Genomic DNA, 23,953 nt, shown 5'->3' on the forward strand with positions numbered 1-23,953 from the left:
CAGAGTTGAAAAAAGAGGACCCCCAATCTAAGGTCAAAAAGAGCAGAATGCTGCTCATCAAGCAACCGCAAGTTGAGGAGAAGGCATCACAAGCTTGCCACCATACCCCAAAAATTCAGCACCTTTCTCATTCACTCCTCTGAGAAAAACTGTCAATGGCCTTTCCAAGACAACCACACTACACTTTGCCAAGAAAATTCAGAACTATGAGAATTTCTTCCCAATTTTCCTAGTGTTTCGCTAGCATTACACACTGAAAGAAGTACTGTGCAGGTAAAATTGGCATGGCTTACACAGATTTGACCTGGTCCAAACCAAAGAACAGAATTTCATTGGTTTGTCATCACAGGCAAAACACCTCAGAAAGCAAAAAGATCTGGGTAAAATTTAAGCTGATTATCACACTCAACTTCCTCCTCTCTTCACAACAGATTTAGAATTTTTCTCTTTTTTTTCTATTTGAGATTTTGAACTATAGCTAGAGATAAACTTACATAATTCACCAGTAAACTGTCCTTGACTGTTTAATCCCACATAGCCTACATCAAGAAGGTCACTGGCATTGCGTTGGTGACCTCCTCGCAAGACTTCACCTTTTCTAGGTCCGGTTGATCCTTTAGAAGAAGCTGTTCCTGAAGAGCTGTGGCCGCCAGGGGATGGGAAGTTGGGTTTACTATATGGTACGAGTGCCTCTTCTAGAAAAGCAAAACAAAACAAAGCAAAATAAATACCAAATAAATTCCTATAAATAGGAATAAACAACCTATTCTTGCATGGACACCGTATTCATTCCTGCCCTCAGATATCTGTCTTTTGTCTTGCTATATAGCATGGCAATTTTACCTAAGAAAATACACAATTCAGTGTTGTATCCCACAGAAAAAGAAACAAACGCGAATTTAATGTTGCTTTCATGTACACTCATAAGTTAGTTTGTATTAATTCTAAAACGTATAGATTCATTATGAAGTAATAGATCATGAATCATACATACGTTAATAAAAGTAGATGCATATACAATTTCCAAAACAATGCAGCTATGATTAGATTTTTGCTGCAAGCCTACATGAATGTGCTTTTTCCTTTTCTTTAGCTTAAATTATGGCAACGTTACCTCAATCAATTTAGATAAAGAACTACAATATCAGCTAATTTAATTAGCTTCCAGCAGCTCGGTAATTTCTAACAATGCAAAGCACACTGAAGATTTTTTTAACTGGTTGTGAATTACGTTGGAAAATATTGTGTTATACATAATGTTAGTAGTCGTAATATTTGGGGTGAGCAAATCTTCCTGCAGCTTGTTTCGTGTTCCATTATGAGCAAAAGGCTTACTTTTGCTCACTTGGCCTCTTCCTTTGTGAAGACCTGAAATAATGAACTGCTTGCTAGAGCAGGAGTAATCCCCAATAAAGCACAGGACTGCATGTCTTCATACAGCATGCAGTAAAACAAGACATCACATCCGATTAGAGTTTTCAGGAGATATCGTTGTAATAATCCTAGCCTGAGAAGCAAAACAGCAGCACTGATTTAACACTGAAATAGAAGCGCTATTTTTTTTTTTTTTGTGGTGTATGATCCACTTTTGCTGTCTCTGAAGCTGAAGAAAGAGACTTTGCTAAATATAGTTGATTCAAGAAAGAATATGAGTATATATACTTAACCTTAAACACAGGAATTGCCGCTTCTGAAATCAGTGGGATATCTCCCGCTTGAACCTTACATTTCTAAAAGTGAACCTGGGCTGAAAGTTGTTTGCTTTTTGGGTTTTATTTATTTTGCCTTTCCCATTGTTTTCACTTTTAAACAATCTGATGAGGAGAAACAGACTTTCTTTGACAGAGGGCAGGAACACAGAAGGAAAAGTAGGTGGGGATGGTTGGAAAGAAAGAGGAGATAAAAGCGCTTTTATTCACAATCTTGAATCCTTTGCAAAGGCTGCAGCAGAGGCACAATTAACTTCGGGAAATGCTAAATGAGAACCAATTTGTGGAAGAAATCCAGGATTTCATTCTTTGTGCCTACTGCCACAAGTGAGTAGGACACTGGAATTCCCCATGTGATCTGCTATTGAACAGAACCCATTTGTAAGGTAAATCTGTTGAAGAAGGGGGCAGGCAGCTGACTCCTTTCTCTGCCAAAGTATCTCCCTCTGGTCCTGCCCGAGGGACCAGAATATTTGCGCTGCAGGAGGTAAGGGCATTATCAGTGTTTTGTGCTATGACCGTGTGCTGTCCTTGCTGAAATATAAAGAAATGCTTAAAAGACATAGTAAAATGGCATTTAACAGCCACAGCCTCCTAAATTATGTTACCTGTTCTTTATATATCAAGCCCTAACAATAGAATCGGATGCAAACCTGGTTTCCAAAGGCTGGCTAAAATATGGAACAGCTTGCATTAAGGCAGCAATAAAGCAAGCAGCATAAATCAGTTTAGCAGAAAGCTGGATACATTTTTAAAGGATGGAAAGAAGTCACTAGCATTGCAAAAGAGTTTGAAGATGACATATATGGTCAATTGATTTGTTTTTCTAGTTTGCGGACTCAGGATAAGGCCTCCTTCGGGTTCAATGAAATATTGAGAAAAAACGACCATGAATAAATATAAAGTGCATTATCATTATAGAGCATATGGTGTGTTAAATTATCTGTGGTCTCCTCAGAAATAAATGCAATCCATAAAATAAGCAATTGTGACATAAAATAAAGGCTAAGTTTTTCACAACATTCTAGCACACGAAAAGTAGTTGTCTCAAGTCCTTAGAATGGGCTCACATTGATTAAACACTCAAAACAGTGCCCCATGCCCCAGCCCTGCAAAGAATATGGGGAGGCTTTGCTGACGCCTTTCTCTTTGAAATACTGAGCCTTTAAGTTGAAGATATAATTCTAGCCCCTGTGAAATCAGAATACATGTGTGTAACGATGTTTCTATACCCCATAAGATAACCAAAAGGCAGGCTTTTAATGTTATCAAAAGTATTGTAACTTGATCTAGCACTACTTTCTTTAGAGGGGTAGCTGAGAATATCATATTTGATGTGCTGTAACTGCAGTTCTACAACGAAGCCATTGGCAGAGACTCGGTGGTCTTGTTTATACTGAAAGCAACCAGTGGAAACATGGTTCCCAGAATTAGGTATTTTTATTCTATTCAACTTCAAACCAAAGGTCTTTCTTTTAAAATTTCACTCACAGCTTGGTAATGTCTGAATGAAGCCCCTGAAGCTGCAAAATAGCTATTTTCTGGAAGCTGATAGCTACTAATAACTTCTTTTGGAAACATATTGAAACCTGGACAGAATAGATTTCCAGAGAGCTTTGTCATTAGTAAGTGAAAAGGGAAGAAACACAATTAATACTATTAAAACCCCCACATTTAGTAATACAAACAAGCATCACACATAAGAGTAGCCTTTTTTAAATCTACCAGAGAAAAGAATACAGAGCAAGCAAGCTGTCATGCAAGAAGCTTGGATGAGAAGACAGACAGACAGATATGAAGCTCTGGCCCACCTTGTGCACAAACTTTATGAACCCCTCCCACCAGGGTAAAACTTTAATATCTCCTAGAGGAGTCCTTTGTCATGCATAAAGGATACGCCATTGCTCTGACCGTCCTGATTTTGACAAGAACAAGCTACCTGTAATCACTCCAGCCCTAAAGTCAATGCTCATGTAGGGCACCAGAACGGTCAAGATCAAGTTATTTTTATTTAAGGACAGATAAATGCTAGTCCTGCAGGATAGGTATTTTACTACTCTATACCCTCTGTATCACAAAATAACTGACAACTTCTATTTGTACACTTATGGGGCAGAGGAAAAGGAGGGGAGTTCTTGCTAACCAGGTGAGAAAAGCATCCTTAATAATAATTTACAAAGAATGAGATGTATAAAGTATATTTGGGCTGTTTTCTATGTGTTTGTACATCGTGTACATTGTAATTAAAATGGCCATTTCACCAAGTAGCATGAATTTCACACACTATGTTTAAACTGCAACTTCACATCACCATTTCACAACATGAAGCACTACTCACTTGTTTATGCAGCTGAAAGATTAGGGGGTTTTAATAGTACCATTATTGCTATATTTTAAAATATAGATTGTATTTAAAATACTTGCATTTTAAATATGAGTAGCAATATTTCCTGGGAGGACTTCATTCAGTAAATCCTGGCCCCATGACAGGTTTGCCTGCATACTACTAATTTTTTTTTTTAGAATGTCATTGATATTAGTGTGCTAGATTAAGGAGCATTAATAGTAGAATGAAATCAAGAAAAAGATGGATAATACGAGTACCTCTAGTGTTACTGTGGGAGCTATGTATAGACTTGAAGAAACAGTATAGCCCTACAGAAAGCTCCACATACAATGTAAATTTTTTTTAAAAAAATCTTCTTAATTGTCCTCTTATATCACTTTAATCAGCACTGGGATAACACGTGATTAGTGCGTTAAAGAAAATACCCTAGGTATGGGAACCTGAAACAAAGCAGCTTTGATTTGAGGTCACGCTGAGAGAAGGAATCTGCAAATGTTGTAGAACTACAACTCCAGCTCAGCATCACCTCCTGCACACGTTTTTACAGACTTGAAATCCATTTAGGAGATAAAGTCAGCACTCAGCCATGAGCAGGTCCCCTCTAAAGGTGAAAACCTGTGCTGTCATCTTGCTGGGCCTGAGAGATGAATGTTACTTTGTCATATCCTGGAATAAGGAGAAGACAGTGTTTTAAATACAGCTGGAAGGAATGCTAGCAGCTCAGAAGGATCAGCCTCCTTGCAGACATGCAAAAACAACTGCTGCGAATTTAGATGCAGGCTGAAAGAACTAGAGAACATGGCCCTATATGCATAAATACATACATCTAACGGAAAATACTCTACAAATCTGTTTCTCCCTCCCTGCCTGCCAGAAACTGCTCCTGTTTTTTCCACCGCTATGGCTGACAACATTATTAATTGCCAGAACACTGTAAAGAATGCACCGAGTCAGGTGCTAACGAGATTTCATTGTTGCGGGAGGGAAAATACTTGGATGGCAAGCTCTCATTTCACTCTGCCTTTCCTTCTTTTCCAGCCTGACCCTCACCGGTGCTGGCACGGAGGGGCACGAGGCGATCTGAGCCTCCTGCCAGACGCAGAAACCCTCAGCTGAGAAGTGGCAAGAAGCCGTCTGCGTTGCCTCGGCTGGTGCAGCACACACACACCTGATCCGAAGGCTTGTTTGTGTTGGGCTTTCCTGAAATCCTCTTGGCGGTCTGTAGAGCTTATCCACTCCTGGGTTTGTCGCTGCCACTCTAGTGACGTCCTAGCTTGCCGGTCCAGGGAGCTCTTTGTTTCATCTACGTTCGGTGCATGCTGCCTCTCAAGAGAGCTTCCTTTCCTCTCTGCCGAGCCTCCGCGCTGGCCGGGGACTATTTGCTGCCTTAAACCCTGACCAGGGGGTGGGTCGGGTGGTGGTGGAAGATCTAAAAAATGTGAATAAGATTTAGATGAACTAATTTTTTAATTGAAACAGAAGGTCTATTTGATGCTGAAAAGAAAAGTCCCCTGCAAATGGCATGAACCACTTCATTTGCTGATTTGAAAAGGAGGAAATCTCATGTTAATCAGAAACGTGTTTTTCCCTTCCACTAGTTTTTTACTTAGGTTACTGCGTTGTTAGCTCTTTCTAACTTCCATAAAAATCAATAGACTCTGAGCCCTGACTTACGTTTCTAAGCATGGGATTTTTTTTCTGTGGGGTATACTCCATCTGGCTCTTTCAGTAACAACAAGCAATTAAAAAGGCTATGAAAAACTGATCTGTTCCAGTTGACAGAGTAATTTCCCCCCATCATATTGGGGCTTGCTTCATCATCCCTCATTTTTGGGCTTCCCTTGCAGATTGCGGCTTAAACTCAAAATCTGAATACACAACTTTATCAAAATGCATGGAGAAATCTGGGAGAAAAATTATTCACAATACCTATTGTCATTGAAAAAGCACCAACACATCAGTGAAACATGCATGGTTAAATGAAACCACCAAAGAACGGGTGAGCTTTTTATCCAAGCACTATTTGAAAGTCAGCCAAGAGCTAGAGTTTTCACAGACAGGACGATGTCCACTCTTAAGTTTAGCAGTCATGTAAACATAACCAATCAAAATACATTTTCAGCTGAACGCTATAAGACGCTTGCCTGGTCTCTAACAACTCCTGTCCTCTTCAAGTTTTTCACTTGGACTACTAAGATGCTTGTAGGATTGAAGATCAAGCTTCTAATCACATTCGTGGAGGGAAAAGTACATTGTCCCAAGGTCATTATGGAGTCTGGATAATTATAATTCTAAATGTAATATTTTCATGTAAACCATATGATAGACCTATAATAGTCCAGAAAAACCTCAGATTACTTAAAAAAAAAAAAATCAGAAAAAGGAAACATCTTTAGTACTGTAATGACAACTCTCACATATCAGGTGCCCATTTTATATGTAGAATACTTGTTGATATTTCTGGTTTTGGCAATGTATAGTCCAAATAAATCTGTGCAGCCCCACCAACTTCACTAAACCTATGTAAGTTTACACTAGATATTGGTCTGTCCTGCTTTCTAGTCTTTTGTATCTTACAGTGTTGTGAAGATTTATCAGGGAATTGAACTTGGCTCAGTAACAGACATAGAAAATCAAACCTCTGCTCTGCCTGCAGGAAAGTCTGATGTTTATAACTCTAGTGAAACTAAAATTCACTTTATAAATTGATGAGGAAGCCTTTGGAAGGAATTAATTTTGAACTCTAATCTGGCTTTAGATAATGTTACGCATATTTTTTTTCATGTCCTTGCTATTAGAGCTGATACTTATACCTCATATATGGGACAGAAATGCTTCCAAAGTTGCTGAGATGTCATTTCAGTAAGCAATGTCTCTTACAGATAAATGAGGATGTGTGGGTTATTTGTGTCTACAAGGGAACAAAGTTGTATCTGATGTTGCTCCCATACCTTTGTTCATAGCTGAAGTGCTATACCCCAGATTAAGATATCTATCTTCTGGCTGGAACAGCCTTATAATAATCTGTCAGTGAGCTTGGTGTATGCTTTATGTTCGGCACTAATTTATTTGAGACATTTTTAGTTATGAATATAGATGTGACCTTTTATGACAATGACTATACTTGAGTTACTGTAGGTGGAAGTGGGAGGGTATGGGAGCTTGCCAATGTTAAAATTGCTTTATAGTGTTGGCTTCCAAAACGGCATTTCTTATAATTGATTTTATTGCGATCATAACCAGTTAATGTACAGAACCACAACACCGGCATCTGCTTATGCAATCTGAAATAGAGATTACTGAAGTTGTGATTTATAAGCACTTTATGGAGATGCGTTGAATCCAATAAACATAGTCATAACATGACATCTGACAATGCAATTTTCCAAGATAAAATATTTACCGTTGAATATAAACAAATATTTTAAGTAGTATATAAAAAAAAGTTACAATTATTGCAGTATTAAACTTCTTAACTTACAGTATCCTTCTTCAGAAATTGCCATATAATAGTTGTTATTAATTAGATACTGAGATGGAAAGGTTTGTACTTAAACCATACTGCACGTTCTAGAGCTAGCTGCAACTCCTGGAATTACTGTAGACTTATGCTGCTTATCTACTGTTAATCTGATTCTTGCTTTTATTCATATGTAAAATGTGCATAATAATTTCCTGATACATAGAAGTGAAATGAAAAACCATATTTGTAAAGTTCTTTGGGTGTTTCAGACCTGTGGTAAAGTTGACATGAAAAATAAATTTTATCTTCTGATGAAGCTTCATGCAATTCTAGAAGAATTACAAGTACTACGGAATTAATACAAGCTGGCTCCAGCCTGAGTGCAGACTTACTGAACTGTGTTAGATATGTCTGAGAAGATCCATAAGAATGGTTACTAATTCCAGCCAACCATCACTCGACTAAACCGTTTGCTTTTTCACCTTCTCACTCAGGTTGACTGTCACAGTAACATCTACCTTTCCTTTTAAACAAAAGAAGCTGGAAGAAAGCTTCATTTGGAAATGTGGCTTTTTATTTGCTCCGCAACTTAGATTCTATAGTGCAAACCTTCTGCTTTAGGTAAATAACTAAATATGCCCTATTATCTTGCCTGTGCATCTATAAAGATGCCACTTATTTGGAGTCACAAGCTTCCTGCTCCAACGGCACAGAGAACAGCGATGCCTCTCCTCTCCTCTCCCTTCCCAGGCAAACATGTCGATGTGTGACTGTGTACGTGTCTCCACGCACACTTGCGAATAGGCACATACATGATGGATAAAGGTTGGTATTTCAACTGCTAGTAAGGGTGTAACAGAGATCAGAGGAGTTAGTAGTCTCAGTCCCTAGCAGGCAGATTTATTACCAGATAGAGGCAAGCCAACTCACTCCAACATGTCAATCACTATGCGAAGTTTTGAATTGAGAAATTTAGGGACTTCAGCAGGATTTTCAATGAGGATACCCAGAGTGGTGTCACTGATTATCACTGTGCTTCCATCTAAACGACATTTGTCTTCCAGGTGCCAGGTAAAACAACTGAAAATCCACATTGAGCTAGTAACTTACTAGGCCAGTGGGACGTCATCCAGGCTACCACTTGCATCCTCTAATGGCAGGATTATCAAACCTGCAAGGCGATTTATAAGTGCATTGGTGGGGATGTGACAGTCTTATTGATTTAGTAATGGAGGGACTGAGATTGAGAAGCTGTAGGACATTAGAGTGACTCATAAGAGGCAGACAGATGTTCAGCCTGGGATTACTCCAGCCCTCCTTTAGAAGGCAGAGCATTGGCCAAATGATTCAGGCACCAGTCAAGCTTTGGCACAGCCTCTCATTATTAACTGGAAAAAGCAGCGAGTCACAGAACCAACAAGTATAAGGACATCCCTTTCTATCTGTGCCAGTGATCACCTGGGGGTGATAATTACTGAGAAATTTAATAAGCTTCTGAACCGCTTTCTAGTATCAGAAGGTAAGCATCTTCTCTGCAGTGATCTACATCAGCAAAAATTGATTTGTAATACACGATAACAAGTCAGTGGCAAAGCTAATAGAAATCATAAGTTCCAGTTCTCCTTTTTAACCTCCAACCATATTTCCCTTCTGCCTCCTCTTTGGGTTTTTGAAAAATCAACTAAGGAAGAGCTTTTAATGCCAGTCATGCAGTCACCATGCCACCACCTCTATAACAGATTCCACTGTTTTGCAATTTGTGAATACTTTGTTTTCAAGAAAACAAATTATTCCTTGAGCACTAGAGCTAAAAACCTCCTATTTGTTCCTTACGGTGGTTTGTGAGGTCAGAATGAAGGTTTTTCATCATCTGACTTATTCATACGGTATCCTTCCTCTGTGGAGCTGCTGTTGTCTCCACGGCCTTTTAGAATGGGGAATTTAAAAAAAAAGAAAAAGAAAAACTTGTACAGGAAGATAAATTTGAAGATTCAATCTAGAGCCAGTCTTTAGAGGATTCTGACCTGGGAGTGAAGAAAATGAAGCAGCAGGCTTTAGCAGGATTTGTGTGGATTGCTGTCAAAAGTGAGCACGAAGTTGTCTCCTTATATGCTTACAAACTCTGGGATCTGTGTGCTATGTGTTAAATATTACAGTTTCTTAGGTCTTTTGCACCATCCGACAAGCAGGAAGTGCTCAGAAATGTGCTCATATGTACTGGAAAGGGCAGAGAAAGGCTGGAGCTTACTTGGTCAACAAAAATTTAAAATGGCAGATATCTAGTATGTGATGAGACTTAAACACAGGATGCAAGGACTCATCCAGCTTGGGAATTTGAAGACGACTGACAAACCATCTATGGTCTCATATGATGAACCCAAGAGGAAGCAGTTGTAAGGGAATGGATTAGACACATCTCAAAACCAGGAGAAAAATGTATAGTTATTCTTCCCGCTTAAATCAGGAGAGCAAAGGACTGGCCTGAATTAGGGCTCAGAATTGCTGGATCTATCCCTGGTTCTCCTACTTGCTTTTTCTAACTGTAGCTTAAGCATGGTGGAATTGTCTCTCTTTGTAAAGTTCATTGCAATATTCCACACTAAGCATCCAGTTACCATTTTTAATTTTTGAATACCAGAGGTTCCTAAATTCAGTTTCTTTACATACACACAGGTGGCAGTAGCAATCTTTAGCTTCCTTAATTGACAAATGTTCTTTTGCAAATTTAGCTATGACTCAGACTTGCTGTCTTTAATGACTCAGATTCAGCAAGAGTTCAAGTGGAAAAACTGTACAATTTGTGTTTGTTTGTTCCTGTGGTAAGAGAGGATAGGAAAGGATCCTCTGTTACTCCAGGATATTGCAAATTTTTGGAACATGTAGTAAGCACTTTAACTAAGTTTATAACAGACAAATGTTAAGCTAACAGTGTCCAAAAGCTGTTATGGTTACTGCTTGTGTCTGAGAGGTGGACTGTTGAAGGAAATGGTATATCATTGGTATTCTGACTCCAATATATGAAAGAAACTCCAATAAGTTTAGTATTTGATAAAGAATAAATAAAAGACAATAAGAGATTCCTCTTTTTAAAAAAAAAATCTTAAAATCTGATCTCTTTCATTAATTTAAAACTACACCAGATTTTATGAAGAAGTCACTCCCTGAGAAGTCACGCTTCCAGCTGTCTCATGACCTGAACTGGATTCCTATTCATCTGCTGGTACCCACATTATCGTTAAACATTTTTATACCAATAGTACCGAAAAGCTGAAGGATGAAGGTACCACCATACTGAGTGCAGTACAAAATCCCATGTACACAGAATTTGTGGCCCAAAAGGCTCATAGTTTGGGGTGACAGGATATGCCATGCAGAAGGGTTGACTTAACATATGCACAGAAAGAGTATTGCCAGTGCCACAGGCAACACCTGCAATTTCCAGTTACTATTCTCATATTTAATGGATCTAGCAGGGAGGCCTCTGGAATATATCCAGAAGGGGAAGGCATTAATGTTTAAACCAATTCAGATACATATGAGGGGAGTCTAAGCTACTTTAAGCTGTTTCCCCAAATAATATGGTAGTGAGGATGATCCATGGAGCATGAGACGTAGTGAAGATGGCGAAGACTTTCATTTCTGCAATTTGCTCTCCACCTTTGTGATCTGGCAAACAAGGAATTTGTCAGAGATACTACAAAATTGTATCTGTACACCTGACAACATGACTGAGAGGAGAGCTCTGGTGGTTTTAGTGGCCACAGTCCACCTTGCAAGCTGTTAATATATATTATACATGTACCTAGAGTAATAAATAGCACATTATAAATAAACCAAACTAAATATTCTCCCTATCAAATCTATTTATTATGTTACCTGTCCAAAGAAGATAATGAAGGGAGTAGGGCTTGAAGATCCTTAAGAGTCCCTTCCAACTCAAGATATTCTATGATTCTATGATTCTCAGGTAATTTTTACTACAATAAGGAGGATCTGTATACTGAAATCTAAAGTCAATTTTTTTTTTTTTATTATTTTTACACCTTCCCTGGCATATTTTGCTGGAAGATTTGTCAGGGTGTACTTGAGATTAGGATATAGACTCACTGGCATCACACCCACTCCTGTGGTCCAGACAGTGTTCTGAGAGACACTGAGGCAGGTGGGACAGTGTAGCTCTCAGAATTGCCCTGCTTTGAACACTGAAAAGGAGGTCAGCATGAGGAAAGGGATCACGTCTCCATCTGATATCCTTAGTGGTTCCTTTTAATGCTGTTTTTCCATTTGACTGCTTCTCCCCTCTGATCATTTCAACACTTACAGGGGCCAGCCCAGAGATCAGAAGAAATGAGGGGGAGGTAGCCAGGCAGCCAACTTCCTATGCAGTTGTCCTCAAAGAGTAACAGGCAGCAATTGTGTCTTTTCCCAAACTCAAGAGGGGGCAGCCAAAGATAATGGAAGACTGAGCTGATCTTAGTCATTAGAAGAGTAGAACAGACATGCCTGAAATTTCCAGATGTGAAGCTGTGGTCAGAGAGAATTAGAGATGTCAAAGAGGGAAACAAAGTCACTGAGGTCAGGGGATGTCAGGAATGAAACATCATGGACAAGACGTGAGGCAGAATCATGAGAAAAGCGTGGCACATATTGCTACAGCTGTTGGGTGGCTGTCAAAAACAGCATAAACCAAACAGAGCATTGTGGCTCTACACTTCTACTTGGGAATTCGCGGCATACTGTTACTGCTGGTGGTGACTACTTTCATTTAATGTAAAATTAACCACGGTCATTTTTTAATGTGAACCCATGTGAACACAGCCATTTTTGGGTAAGATTTATATCGAGATCTGAGAAAACCTATGAGATGCTAATATGTTCAGACCTGAAGTGAAGAAAGGCTCCTTGAAGAGTCACTTAGCTGAGCTCCACACTGCTAGCGTTGCAATATCGCTCACGTGACAACCTGGGGGCCCCACTTCACCAAACAAATAATTCAGTGTAACATATATTCCTTAAAAGATTGCTTTATGTTCTCCCACTCGGCACACCTGCTTGTTGCAGGTTTTCATCAGGGACTTCACCACAGCACTTACCGTCTGTTATTCCCTCCCTACGATGAGGCAAGGGAGGTTGGTCCAACCGTCCTCCCTTGTGTTTTTTAGTGGGCCTCGGCCTCTGACTCTGATTGACAGCTGCACTGGTGTTGCTGTCAGTAGAAAAAGGACTGCTCGGCCGAGGTCTCTGAGAGGAAGGGTATGCTTTGCCTAAAAAAAAGAGAAACCAGATGAAAAATTGTTATTGCCTTGAAATGGGCTGTTCTATTAATGTCTGTTCCAAAACATTAAATCTGGTCTAATTCTCAGAGGCAAGCAAGTGTCCCCTCGAGGTACCCACTGATGACAACTGCTTTAAGACACACCACAACAAGCGAAGTGAGAAACTTGGCATTCTTTTGTCTTTAACTTTTGTAATTAAAATCATTCCATCTGTTGTGATAAAACTACTGTATGCCATGTAACTCCTACCTGCTCTGTGTGCTGAACAGATGTGTCATAACAACTCCTCAGCCTTGAGCAGGGAAGGAAAACAGTTCTGCAATCATATCAAATTTATCTCCTTCTGCCTTCCACCTTCATGTTTGCCGAGCCAGATTCTCATTTTAGGGGCTCCCATATGCACTGTATATCTGGAGTAACTCCAGTGAGATAAACATAACTGATTTTGCAAGCAATGTAGCAGTGTATGTTTATATACTTAAGGGCTCTCTTTTCTCAAGAAATAAAAACAGGTGTATATTTAAATACTAAATTTTTCTGTTAATTTTCAGTATTTTTATATGTTAAAAAATAATGTATTCTGACTGAATTTATTCCTCCAATGTTTAGTTTCCATATAGACTAATCAAGCTACGTGTTTTCTCTTAAAAAGAAACATCTTTGATGCCGTTCTATGGAGCAGGTCATTAAAAGCATCACTGCAGGAACTGCAGGAGCACAGTGTATTTACTACATTCACTTCCTCTTATTTTGATATTTTTATTCAGGTAACTTAACTAAGCTTAATGTTTAATAATAACTGATGAAAACTAAAGTTCACCATCTTTTACTTTCTTTTGTTCCTCTCCGTATGTCATTCTTGCCAAGTGTCTTGGGGATGTCAACACTTTAATTTGTTTCGAACTGGTACTTAAAATTCTTACTTGTTTTAATTCTATTTGCAGTGGAAGATGTATAAGCCAGTCAGAACTTCTGCTCTTTCAGTACTACTGTAGACACAAATGGTGTAAGAGTTGATGGAAAGTGGCAAAATAGCTGTTTGTTATTTTTTCTGGTCAACTGACCCCAAGCTAGTAAGGAGCTTTTTTATCTTCTGGTTAACTTAGAACAGGGCCTGCCCTGCTGTGAGTTATGGTTCCTAGTAAAACCTTTCAACGGATGCGCTTAGTTCCAACGTGCCGTCACGTACAATCTGATCTAGATAAGCCTAATCAGGAGTAATATGCTGCCTGCTACACTGTTGAAATATTCTTAGTGCAAAGAGGGCAAAGTGAAAAAAAAGGAGCCATAATCTCTCTAACATGGTGTTTCACATTAATACATACATGTTAGAATAACATCTCAGTATTTGGCTTCAGAGATTTCGTGACTGTCTCAGGCCTGATCTTCTACCTTCTGACTGATGTGCACCTTGAGGAGGACACTGCTGTTCGTCAGGCTTGTCTCCCAGCCGCATATCACTGCCAGCTTTTGAAGGTTACCACGTTTGAACCCCTCATGTGGACATTCCCTAACTCTCCTCTACCAAAATAAGCCCAATTAAACTTAAATGGTATGAAAAGTATGCCTTTGCTACCTGGCTCGTTTTAACTGAAATGGGTTACAGAACGCCCACCCAAGCCGCTAATTCTGGAGCTGGGAGAAAGCAGCAATAAGTGTTTGGGAGAAGGCTGGAAACATTAACCTCTATGGCTGGCACAGCTGCAGCCAGACAAAGACAAGTGATCAAGTCCTTGTTTCATAGATAAGGATAAAACAGCAGACGAACACAGACAAAATATTAAAATTTCATCTAAAAAAAATAAAGAAAAGCCCAAACCACTAATGCAAAGAAATTCAGATATGAGCCTGAAATTCCATCCTAGCTCACAGTACATTGCACAGATGTTTTGCAAAAATAAACTCGCAACATGCAAGTGCAACTAGTGAGTGAGGACAAAGATTCTTCACACTTATTCTCTTGACTAAAGAAATGTGATTATTCATTCAGAATGTTGGATTGAAAAAGAAATAGACACCAAACATTCTCTCTTTTACCCCTCCATGAAAATGAGGGAAAATAAATAGCACTGACCTAAATCAGACATGGGGCAAACAAAAATGATGTGCAGGCTCCCAAAACACATTTTTCAATGCACCTAATAACTGATTACAGCATCTTGTATTTGTATGCAGCCCTTCCAGTAAGAACTGCTGAGCAGTGTCAGAGTCTCAGCAGTAGATTTAGTGTGTGTAAGTGGAGACAAGGATGAATCCGCTAACCCTTGATTTAATTTCCCAAGGGTCTTAAAAAGGAAAACCATCTGAACTTCATGGCAAATCACACGATGGCTTCTGGAAACTGGAATCAGAGAGTCTGACAGGAGAGACACCTTGCGCCTGGATTTACCAGTGCCTCTTATGCTTGGCAATCAAACACTCCCACGTGAAGCTACCAAGTTGGCTTTCTCCTTTCCTATCAGTGAGAATATTTCACAGCTGTTCTCATGGGGTGAAAATAACTGTCCAGACTGCAAAGGAGTAAAGAGTCAGGACCTTCAGACTCCCTCCAGAGCAATGAACAGAAATATCACTGTTGCTTCTCTGCTACAAGACACCATTTTGGACGGTGTGGGGTTTGCCGTGGTACAGCAGGTCTGTAATAGACATGTCTGATTGATCCCGCTACCCTGGGAGGTATCATACCGTTACGAAACTGTGGGAAGCACTGGGGAGTTATTTCCATTTGCTGAGGGTTTTGAGAGGAAAAGAGGGGAGGGCTGTTTGTTTACATGTGGGGTTTATTTTGTTTCCATTTTGCCTGCTGGATCATTAAGAGAGTAAGAAGGTAATAATCATAAAGTCTCTACTTGGATACTTTGTTTCATCCTAATCTCTAATAGTCTGGCATGACCTAATTAAGCAAGGAAGATATAACTGACAAAAGGGCTCTCATCCTTTCCTTGTATTTTCAATTTATATAGCTACAATAAGAAATTATATTTATTTTAAAGTGTTTATGTATTTGTGTGTCCATTTATTTTTGTTATGTGTGTGTTTTGTGGTGGAAAGTCTACTTCTCAAGGGCCTGATACAAGCAATATTAACTTTGGGTGAATCTTTGCATTAGCTTTTACTAAGGCCAAGAACAACACAAAAAAAAAGGTTGAGAAGGATTTTCTCCTTTCATACAAGACTGTTGAAGAGACTCTTCAAGCAAAACAGTACATTTTAAATTATAGTTTGGCCAAATGTGCCCATAGTAGATGAGTGAAGGTCTACAGCAGTTTTTCTTTTGTTTCGCTTTGTTTTTTTCAAATGATGAGACAGATTTACTCAGTCAATATTTCACTAGTGTTAGAAGAAAGTGAGGGTTTTAACCACACTTAATGGTGAAATATCTGTCTTTTAAGGATGATTAAGTCTGACCAAAGCCAATGGCAAAAGTCCCAGCGATTTGAGAAAAGCTGCATCTGTTTACCCTGTAGTTTGTTGGTGACAGGGCTTTGTCATCGATTCGTTTCTTCATTCCTAATGTGCCTAAATGGCAATGTTTGCCATGAAGTCATTGCATGCAGAAAGCGTGCAGTTATCAGCCCTAACATGTGGAGATATTTCTCATAAATGCACACTGTTTTACTGAAGGATAGACTTCATACCAGGCTAATAGTAAAAAATTTTAAATGATAGGAACATTATGGGACCTGTGGGCAAGAATCAGCTGAGAAAGCATAACAAAAACACGACCCAAGTTCATACCTTTCTATTAGATTTGTGGTTTAAATAACTAGTTATTTTTGCTATTCTGATAAGACTAAGTAAATGTAAATACACTCTTTTTTCCAGAATATTTAAAAATAATTTTTACTTATCTTTTTTTGCTAGAAATAAAACATATAGAGCTTTAAAAATATGAACTAAATTATGTTTACTTTTCATTAATTCATTTTAGAAGATTGGCTGTTTTCAAAAGCAATAGTCACTTTACCTTGGTTACATTTAACTTGGCAGATTCAGTTGGCATAATTAAAATTAAATTTTATCAAAATATATTAACTTATTAAGTATTTTTAAAATCAGCTATTAATAAGGCTTTTAAACAGTTTATATTGTCAACAATAAAAGCACAACAATTCACCCCATGCTTAGAAAACTCCACAGAAAAATACACTTTTGCAAGAAGAGATGCAACAGAAGAGCAGGGATGGAGATAGCAGCTTAAACATGTTCATCACTGGAAATGTGAATGATTGTGGGGAGATTTTGCAAAACACGAAATCATCAAAGACTGCATGGCAGAATTAGTGATCTCTTCACCGAAATATTAAACAGAGAGTATGTCAGTAAATCTATAGCAGAGTCAGCACAGAGGGAAACTGCAGCAGATTGAAGGTGTAGATTAAAAGCTTGTGCTATTCACTACTTCAAATCACTACAAATGAAACACAATGCAAGCTTTCATTTAAAATATACCGATAAAAATATCTCCATCCACCTTATTCCATGCATGTTAGACAAGTGTGAGACGCAGGTTCACTGAAAAGAAAAGGAGAATAGGCAGAGACACCCTTCATGCAGAAAGCATCAACTTTGAGTCTACAAACCTGTTCTTGTCAGGCTGGTTCCATCCAGCCTAAAACCAGCTTTATCTGCTGCTGCAACCAGTGCTTGTGCAAAACTGCCGCTGGTAAAGATCGAGTCATCTGAGGAGCTACCTACACTAGATCTATGACTAGAAAAGTTACGGTCCTCATCAGACGCAGAACCCCATCCATTTACCATTGAACCTAAAAACAAATGTAGGGGTCTAGTGAGTTGTGCACATTTGATATTTTTTGACCATCTAAAGCTTAAAGACCCACTTAACATGTCCTTTCACAACAGGAAACACAAAGTTTATCTGGCAGAGCTTGGTATAAAAGAGCATGATCAAAGCTAAGTGGGATCTCATTCATAGCTTGCTCCATGTTGTTTTGATCCTGTAAACAAAATGATACATATTGTCTATAAATGTGAAGGCTCCACAATAAATTCTTTCGAAAGTTAATAGATTTTCCCTGGGATTGAAATGAATGTGGTTTGGGGTTTTTTTACTTGACTTCTTATAAATCAATATCTAGTTTGATATTTGCAAAAAGAAGTCTTAATTTAGGACAGCCATATCTCATTAGACATGGCTGAAGTCAGACATGGGCTTCAAGAGCTATCCTGAACGAGACTGACGTTATGTCATTTTCTCAATCAAAACCTTAAAATAGATGAGCAATTTTAATGGCCTGAAGAAAGCCGACCTAAAGTAGTTCATTCTACTGGATTAAATTACTTTTTTAAAAGGTTAGATATAATGAACATTCAAGAGCAGAGCAAATACATACTCAAATTTAATACTGAGTCAGTCACTAAGCCAATGCTGGCCTCATGGTACCTTCTAGCTGTGGATTACCACCACTGCAGGAGAGGAAAGTGATAATAACATCATAAAAATGCAGTCAGAAAACCAGATACGAGGAAAAGCACATGAAAGAAATATAGAAATCTTGACATAACTAAAACATAAAGAGCAAAATAGTGAAAGAAGGATTCATCTTATTTATTCTTTTCATATTTTCTTTTATTTTTTCTGATGCATGAAGCATCAATCAGCTAACCAATGTGGCAGTACAATACATTTTCAAAAGCTATCCCTCAGTTCAGATTTTTTTCATGGTACTGAAATTCGGTTTCTTCTGCGGCACAGATGGAGTTGGTGTTCTGTACTTCTAAAAATCATGGGTAAATATCACAGGGTAATTCTACACTGTGCAGTGGCGCAGGAGGCAAAGGAAACTCGGCTAGCACCAAGTACCTAGCTTTGCTCCAGGAACAGGGCAGCCACGCTAATTAGTTACCAAGTCCAGCTGAGGAGCAGAGCTACCAGCCCGCTTTTGGGACCTGAGCTGCTGCATGGCATCTCATGGTGCTGTGTAGACGTACTGTATTGCTCTGAGATAGCGCAGACACCTATCTTAAAATCCTTGAAACCTGCTTTTTAAAAAGTCTCATGCAAATGTTGGAAAAAAAGCCCAGTGAACACATGAGAATCTGCAGAGAACTGATTTTCACAGATATGAAGACACATGTGGAGAGATACATCATGGCCCTCACTTAACTATTCAATTAGCACAGCTGAATTCATGTAAATGTAAGCAAGATATGGAGCAGTGTAAGTCATGTTCTTCAAAGCCTTTTTAAAATCCATGTCCAAGAAAGTATTATTGTGTTTAAAATTATTAACTAGTAAACCAATAATGACCTACTTATTGGTACCAAATTGATGAGCTAATTAACTAACAGTGCTGTCAAATAAAAATAAGTCATGAGTACAATAAATGAATACTGGAATTTAGTCAGTAGCGTGCTGCACCACAAAGCCCAAGAACAATAGATTATTTTGTGATGCTGCAATGACCAAATCTTTTAAAGTCAGCAAAGTGGCAGGCTATAATAACGAACGTCCATGCACTCCTAAGATACAAGAAAAGAAACCGAAGAGGTCTATGGAGGTCTGACAGGCAGAAAGCGTGTTAAGTGCAACAGAGAGTGACAGAGTTTGATTCTGCTTGCCAAGAGCACACGAAAAATTGTTATTTACCAAACAGACTCGACCTGATGCAGACAGATATAAGGAAGCCTAGATAACAGCAAGGGAAGGCTAAAACTGAATTTCCTCTGAGAAGACAGTTTCTGAACTAACAATCAAAGTGCGATAGGACATCATAGAGATTGGAGAGTAAAAAGGCTCAGCAACAGTTATTGATGATGTTTGAAAAGAGATACTACAGATAAGACACTTCAGGAAGATGTAAGAAAATGAAACGCTATAGCTGAGGATATTTTCAAACAATCACTTATTGACATATTCTGCAAAATATGTATGCACAAGCTGAAACATAAAAATATAACTAGACCTACAGATATCAAAAGGATGACACTCGGGTACTAAAAATTTAACATGTATCTTGTTAGTTTCAGGGCCCGAGGGTTTTGTATGATAAATTCTACTCTCTACACAGAGACATGTAAAAACATGTACTGGTACAGAATACGTACGGTTTTCAGTATCATAGGCACGAGACTATGGATGTTTTAAAGGAACTTGGGTTTGAATTTCCACTTGCTCACATTGCTCTGTCTGTTTGCTAACCAGTCACTCAGCTGTTACACAACATCTAATACACAAGGTAACTCGGATGGGATGATTTCAGGCTATGTCTAGGAACGGTTGCTATTTTTCATCTGCTTTTTGAAGGGTTGGATTGAAGTTCATCCAGTCTAAAAAAATAAACCATGTTCTAAGTATGAAATACACTAAAAATCTGCAAAAGCCCATAATGGTCTCTGCCATGTGTGTGCACACACCTATCATTCTACACACTCATAGACATGACAGGTTTTCCTAAAAATAGCTAAAATGTAATTATCGATAGAGTTGTCAGACTGCCAATTTTTCGGGCTAACCCTATAGGAAAGCCCTGTTCTGTCACTCCTCTGCATTCCCATGGACAGGAAGTATTAGCAAGGCTACGAACCAGCCTCATGCAGTTCAACAAGGCCAAGCGCAAGGTCCTACATCTGGGTCGGGGCAATCCCAAGCACAAATACAGGCTCGTCGGGGAATGGCTGGAGAGCAGCCCTGAGGAGAAGGACCTGGGGGTGCTGGTTGACGAGAAGCTCAACATGAGCCAGCAGTGTGTGACTGCAGCCCAGAAGGCCAACCGTATCCTGGGCTGCACCAGAAGAAGTGTGGCCAGCAGGGCAAAGGAGGTGATTCTGCCCCTCTAACTCCACTCTCATGAGACCCCACCTGGAGTACTGCATCCAGCTCTGGAGTCCCCAACATAAGAAGGGGCTGTTCAGCCTGGAGAAGAGAAGGCTCCGGGGAGATCTTATTGCGGCTTTCCAGTACCTAAAGGGAGCCTACAGGAGAGCTGGGGAAGGACTTTTTACTAGGGCATGTAGCGATAGGACGAGAGGGAATGGCTTTAAACTGGAAGAGGGCAGGTTCAGATTGAACATTAGGAAGAAGTTTTTCACTTTGAGGGTGGTAAGGCACTGGAACAGGTTGCCCAGAGCGGTTGTTGAGGCCCCATCCCTGGAGGTGTTCAAGGCCAGGCTGGACGTGGCCTTGGGCAACCTGGTCTAGTGGGAGGTGTCCCTGCCTATGGCAGGGGGGTTGGAACTCAATGATCTTCAAGGTCCTAAACCATTCTATGATTCTATGATTCTATGATTCTATGAACAATGCACTCTGCCCGTGGATTGCTTCCCTTTCCCCTCTCCTTCAGCAGCTGTGTTAGGATACACATCCTGTCAGGCTGAAGCATAGCTCAATTCTTGTAGGGATGTGAGCTTTACTGGGATGTCAACACAGTTTACAATTAAAGCAAACAATGACCCCACCTGGAGTACTGCATCCAACTCTGGGGCCCCCAACATAAGAAGGATATGGACTTGTTGGAATGAGTCCAGAGGAGGGCCACAAAGATGATCAGAGGGCTGGAGCACCTCTCCTATGAGGACAAGCTGAGAGAGTTGGGGTTGTTCAGCCTAGAGAAGAGAAAGCTGTAGGGAGACCTTACTGTGTCCTTTCAATATGGAAAGAAGGCTTACAAGAAAGATGGTGAAAGACTTTTTACCAAGAACTGTGGTGACAGGACAAGGGGCAACGGTTTTAAATTGAAAGTGGGTAGGTTTAGATTGGATATATGGAAAAAATTTTTTACAATGATGGTGATAAGACACTGGAACAGCTTGCCCAGAGAAGTTGTGCATATTCCTTCATTGAAAGTGTTCAGAGTGAGGTTGGACAGGGCTCTGAGCAACCTGGTCTAGTGAAAGATGTCCCTGCCCAAGGCAGGGGGTGTGGATTAGATGATCTTTAAAGGTCCCTTCCAACTCAAACCATTCTATGATTCAATGACTCCATGATAGTTCTGGTTGCTGGAAGCAGAGGCAAAAGTCTTTGTAACTGCTGAAGTCAGCAAGCCACCATGAGACATATACAACACCCACAGCTGTATGTGGCCAGCTAGCTAAAGATGAAGCCTCTACATTATTTCTACTGGTTCCTGAGCTATTCAGTTTCCCTTCACAAACAATTTTTTCCCCACCAAAACTTGCAGCAGTAAAACTCCAGCTTGCTTTGTCCTCCATAGGTGTGGACATTGCCCAGTAGGCACGGGAGTGCTGGAGCCCACCTGGGCACCTCAGGCCACCACACAGCTGCGTTAACATAGCACACATGGTGACTGCTTGTTTAAAGGCATCCGCCAGCCTCTTGTTTTCCAAATCAGACGTACATCTGTTTCTCTCTGAATAAAGGCAGAATAAGAAATGCTGATGTCCCTTTCAGATCAACTATGCATTTTGAAATGGAATGAAACAGGCTTTTAGTGTCTCCTTTACACGCAGCTCACTATGTGTTTTCCAAGAGCACATTTGAGTTTTTACGCTTTCTGGCAACTGTAAATTTTACTCCTGCTGACAGCAGCAGTAAATGCTTTATGCAGAACGAAATCAACTCTGTGAAAAGTTGAACTCTGTTTTCTTGCTCCATAAAATATCTCTCGGTGCTAATGCAAACAGAAAGCTTTGCTCTCAGGGAGAGGTGAGGGGAATAGAGGTGCTAGCTTCTTGTAGACTTCGTGCTACTGCTTTTAGTGGCATTTTGCAGGCAATAAAAATGCTATTTTTCTTTGTAAAGTGTACTCTTGCTTTACTTTAAAAAAAACCCTAATGCACTTGTGAAGTAAAACCTGCTTACAACAACCCTAACACTTTTGAAAATTCCATTAGACACTTTTCTGTAGGTACCAAACTCAATGTGCATGCTTAAAGTTAACAAATGATGTAACTGAAATTTGTATGTGTATGCTTACGTGCTTTCCTTCACAAGATCATTAAGCACACGCTAATATTAAGCCACTGCTTCTCTGCAAGTTTTTTGGTGGAACAAGGCCTGACTGCTTAGGATGAAGCCACTGGGGACTGATGTAACTTCAGCTGAAACCAGTTACAGAATTCCTTTAGCCTTTGTACAGAAGAAAGACATTATGCTCTTTCGGATATATCTGGCTACTGTCATGATTACAAAGAAATAATGTCCACTGATTTTGGTGGAAATGATGGAATAAAAGGGGCGATAGTCATTGGACTGTTAATATAAGAAAGAATAATAGAAGGAGTGAATGCAGAATATAAATACGATCACATTTAAAAATTAGACCTGGTCTTATACTTTACATTATACTTCACCATAAATGCCCAAATATTTAAATGTATACACCTGAAATAAACCCTTAATTTTTTAAAAAAGGAGGTAAAAATCAAACGTACATATTTGGCACTTCACAGGTCCAACCATAATTAATGCCCTTCATAAACATATAATGAAAAATGAATTTATGTCACTTAGCCAAATTTATTTGTGTTTGCATTTTCAATCTTTCTAGATTTTTTGGTTTCCATATTGCTGAAAGGCACAAAAATTTCTCAAATTTATTCAAGCTGTTAGAAAAGAAATGCACACAGAACATTAAGTAGTTGCTCAAATGTTGCTGAGCAGTAAAATACTATGATAAAGTGGCATCTTGCTGTGTCTCTATTACTTCTTCAGCACTAAAATTAATTTATGATCAGTCATCAATTCATTTACATGTCATTTTATGCTAAATCCATCGTTGCTGATGAATGCATATCCCTAGATCCATTAAGCTAGAGTAAAGTCTGTGCTTTATAATATGACCCTGCTAATTGTTGCATTACCATTTTTATGAGATACAAAAAGTAGCAGTTTCTTATTTTCTGAGCACACATTTAATCCATGAAACACATTCTTCCTATTAAACGCAATCTGTCTAACTGCTTATAAAATATAATATTTTGCAATAGGTAACCCTAAACAAATCCATATAAATATTGAACTCTGCCATGGTAAAATATGGCTCATCAAAACGATTTTGTGTAATTTTCAAGAATTATTCTATTTGTGCCCAGACACAATGAATGAACAACTTTTACCATACCGACAGTGATCAGTGATTCTTTTAATCAAGACTAAAACATGCCAAATAAGGGATTTTCTTCCTTGCTGAGCTATACAACCCATGGAGAGCTTTATAATTTCAGACTGATATAATTT

The 23,953-nt window shown here is 39.2% G+C and overlaps 1 protein-coding gene across 1 annotated transcript in view; it reads right to left on the reverse strand.

Annotated features, from left to right (window-relative positions):
* Positions 1–405: 405 nt before the first annotated feature.
* Positions 406–23,953, reverse strand: part of ROBO2 (roundabout guidance receptor 2) — a gene marked incomplete at both ends in the record, with an annotated part of 475,695 nt that continues 452,147 nt past the window's right edge. Inside the window, 4 exons of the mRNA XM_082489007.1 lie at positions 406–695; positions 5,225–5,485; positions 12,613–12,783; positions 17,379–17,561. Coding sequence (XP_082345133.1) covers positions 406–695; positions 5,225–5,485; positions 12,613–12,783; positions 17,379–17,561 — 905 coding nt within the window. The remainder of the gene's footprint in view (positions 696–5,224; positions 5,486–12,612; positions 12,784–17,378; positions 17,562–23,953) is intronic.

Source organism: Vanellus vanellus (assembly GCF_965231255.1).
Source record: "Vanellus vanellus genome assembly, chromosome: 1".
Classification (NCBI taxonomy): domain Eukaryota; kingdom Metazoa; phylum Chordata; class Aves; order Charadriiformes; family Charadriidae; genus Vanellus; species Vanellus vanellus.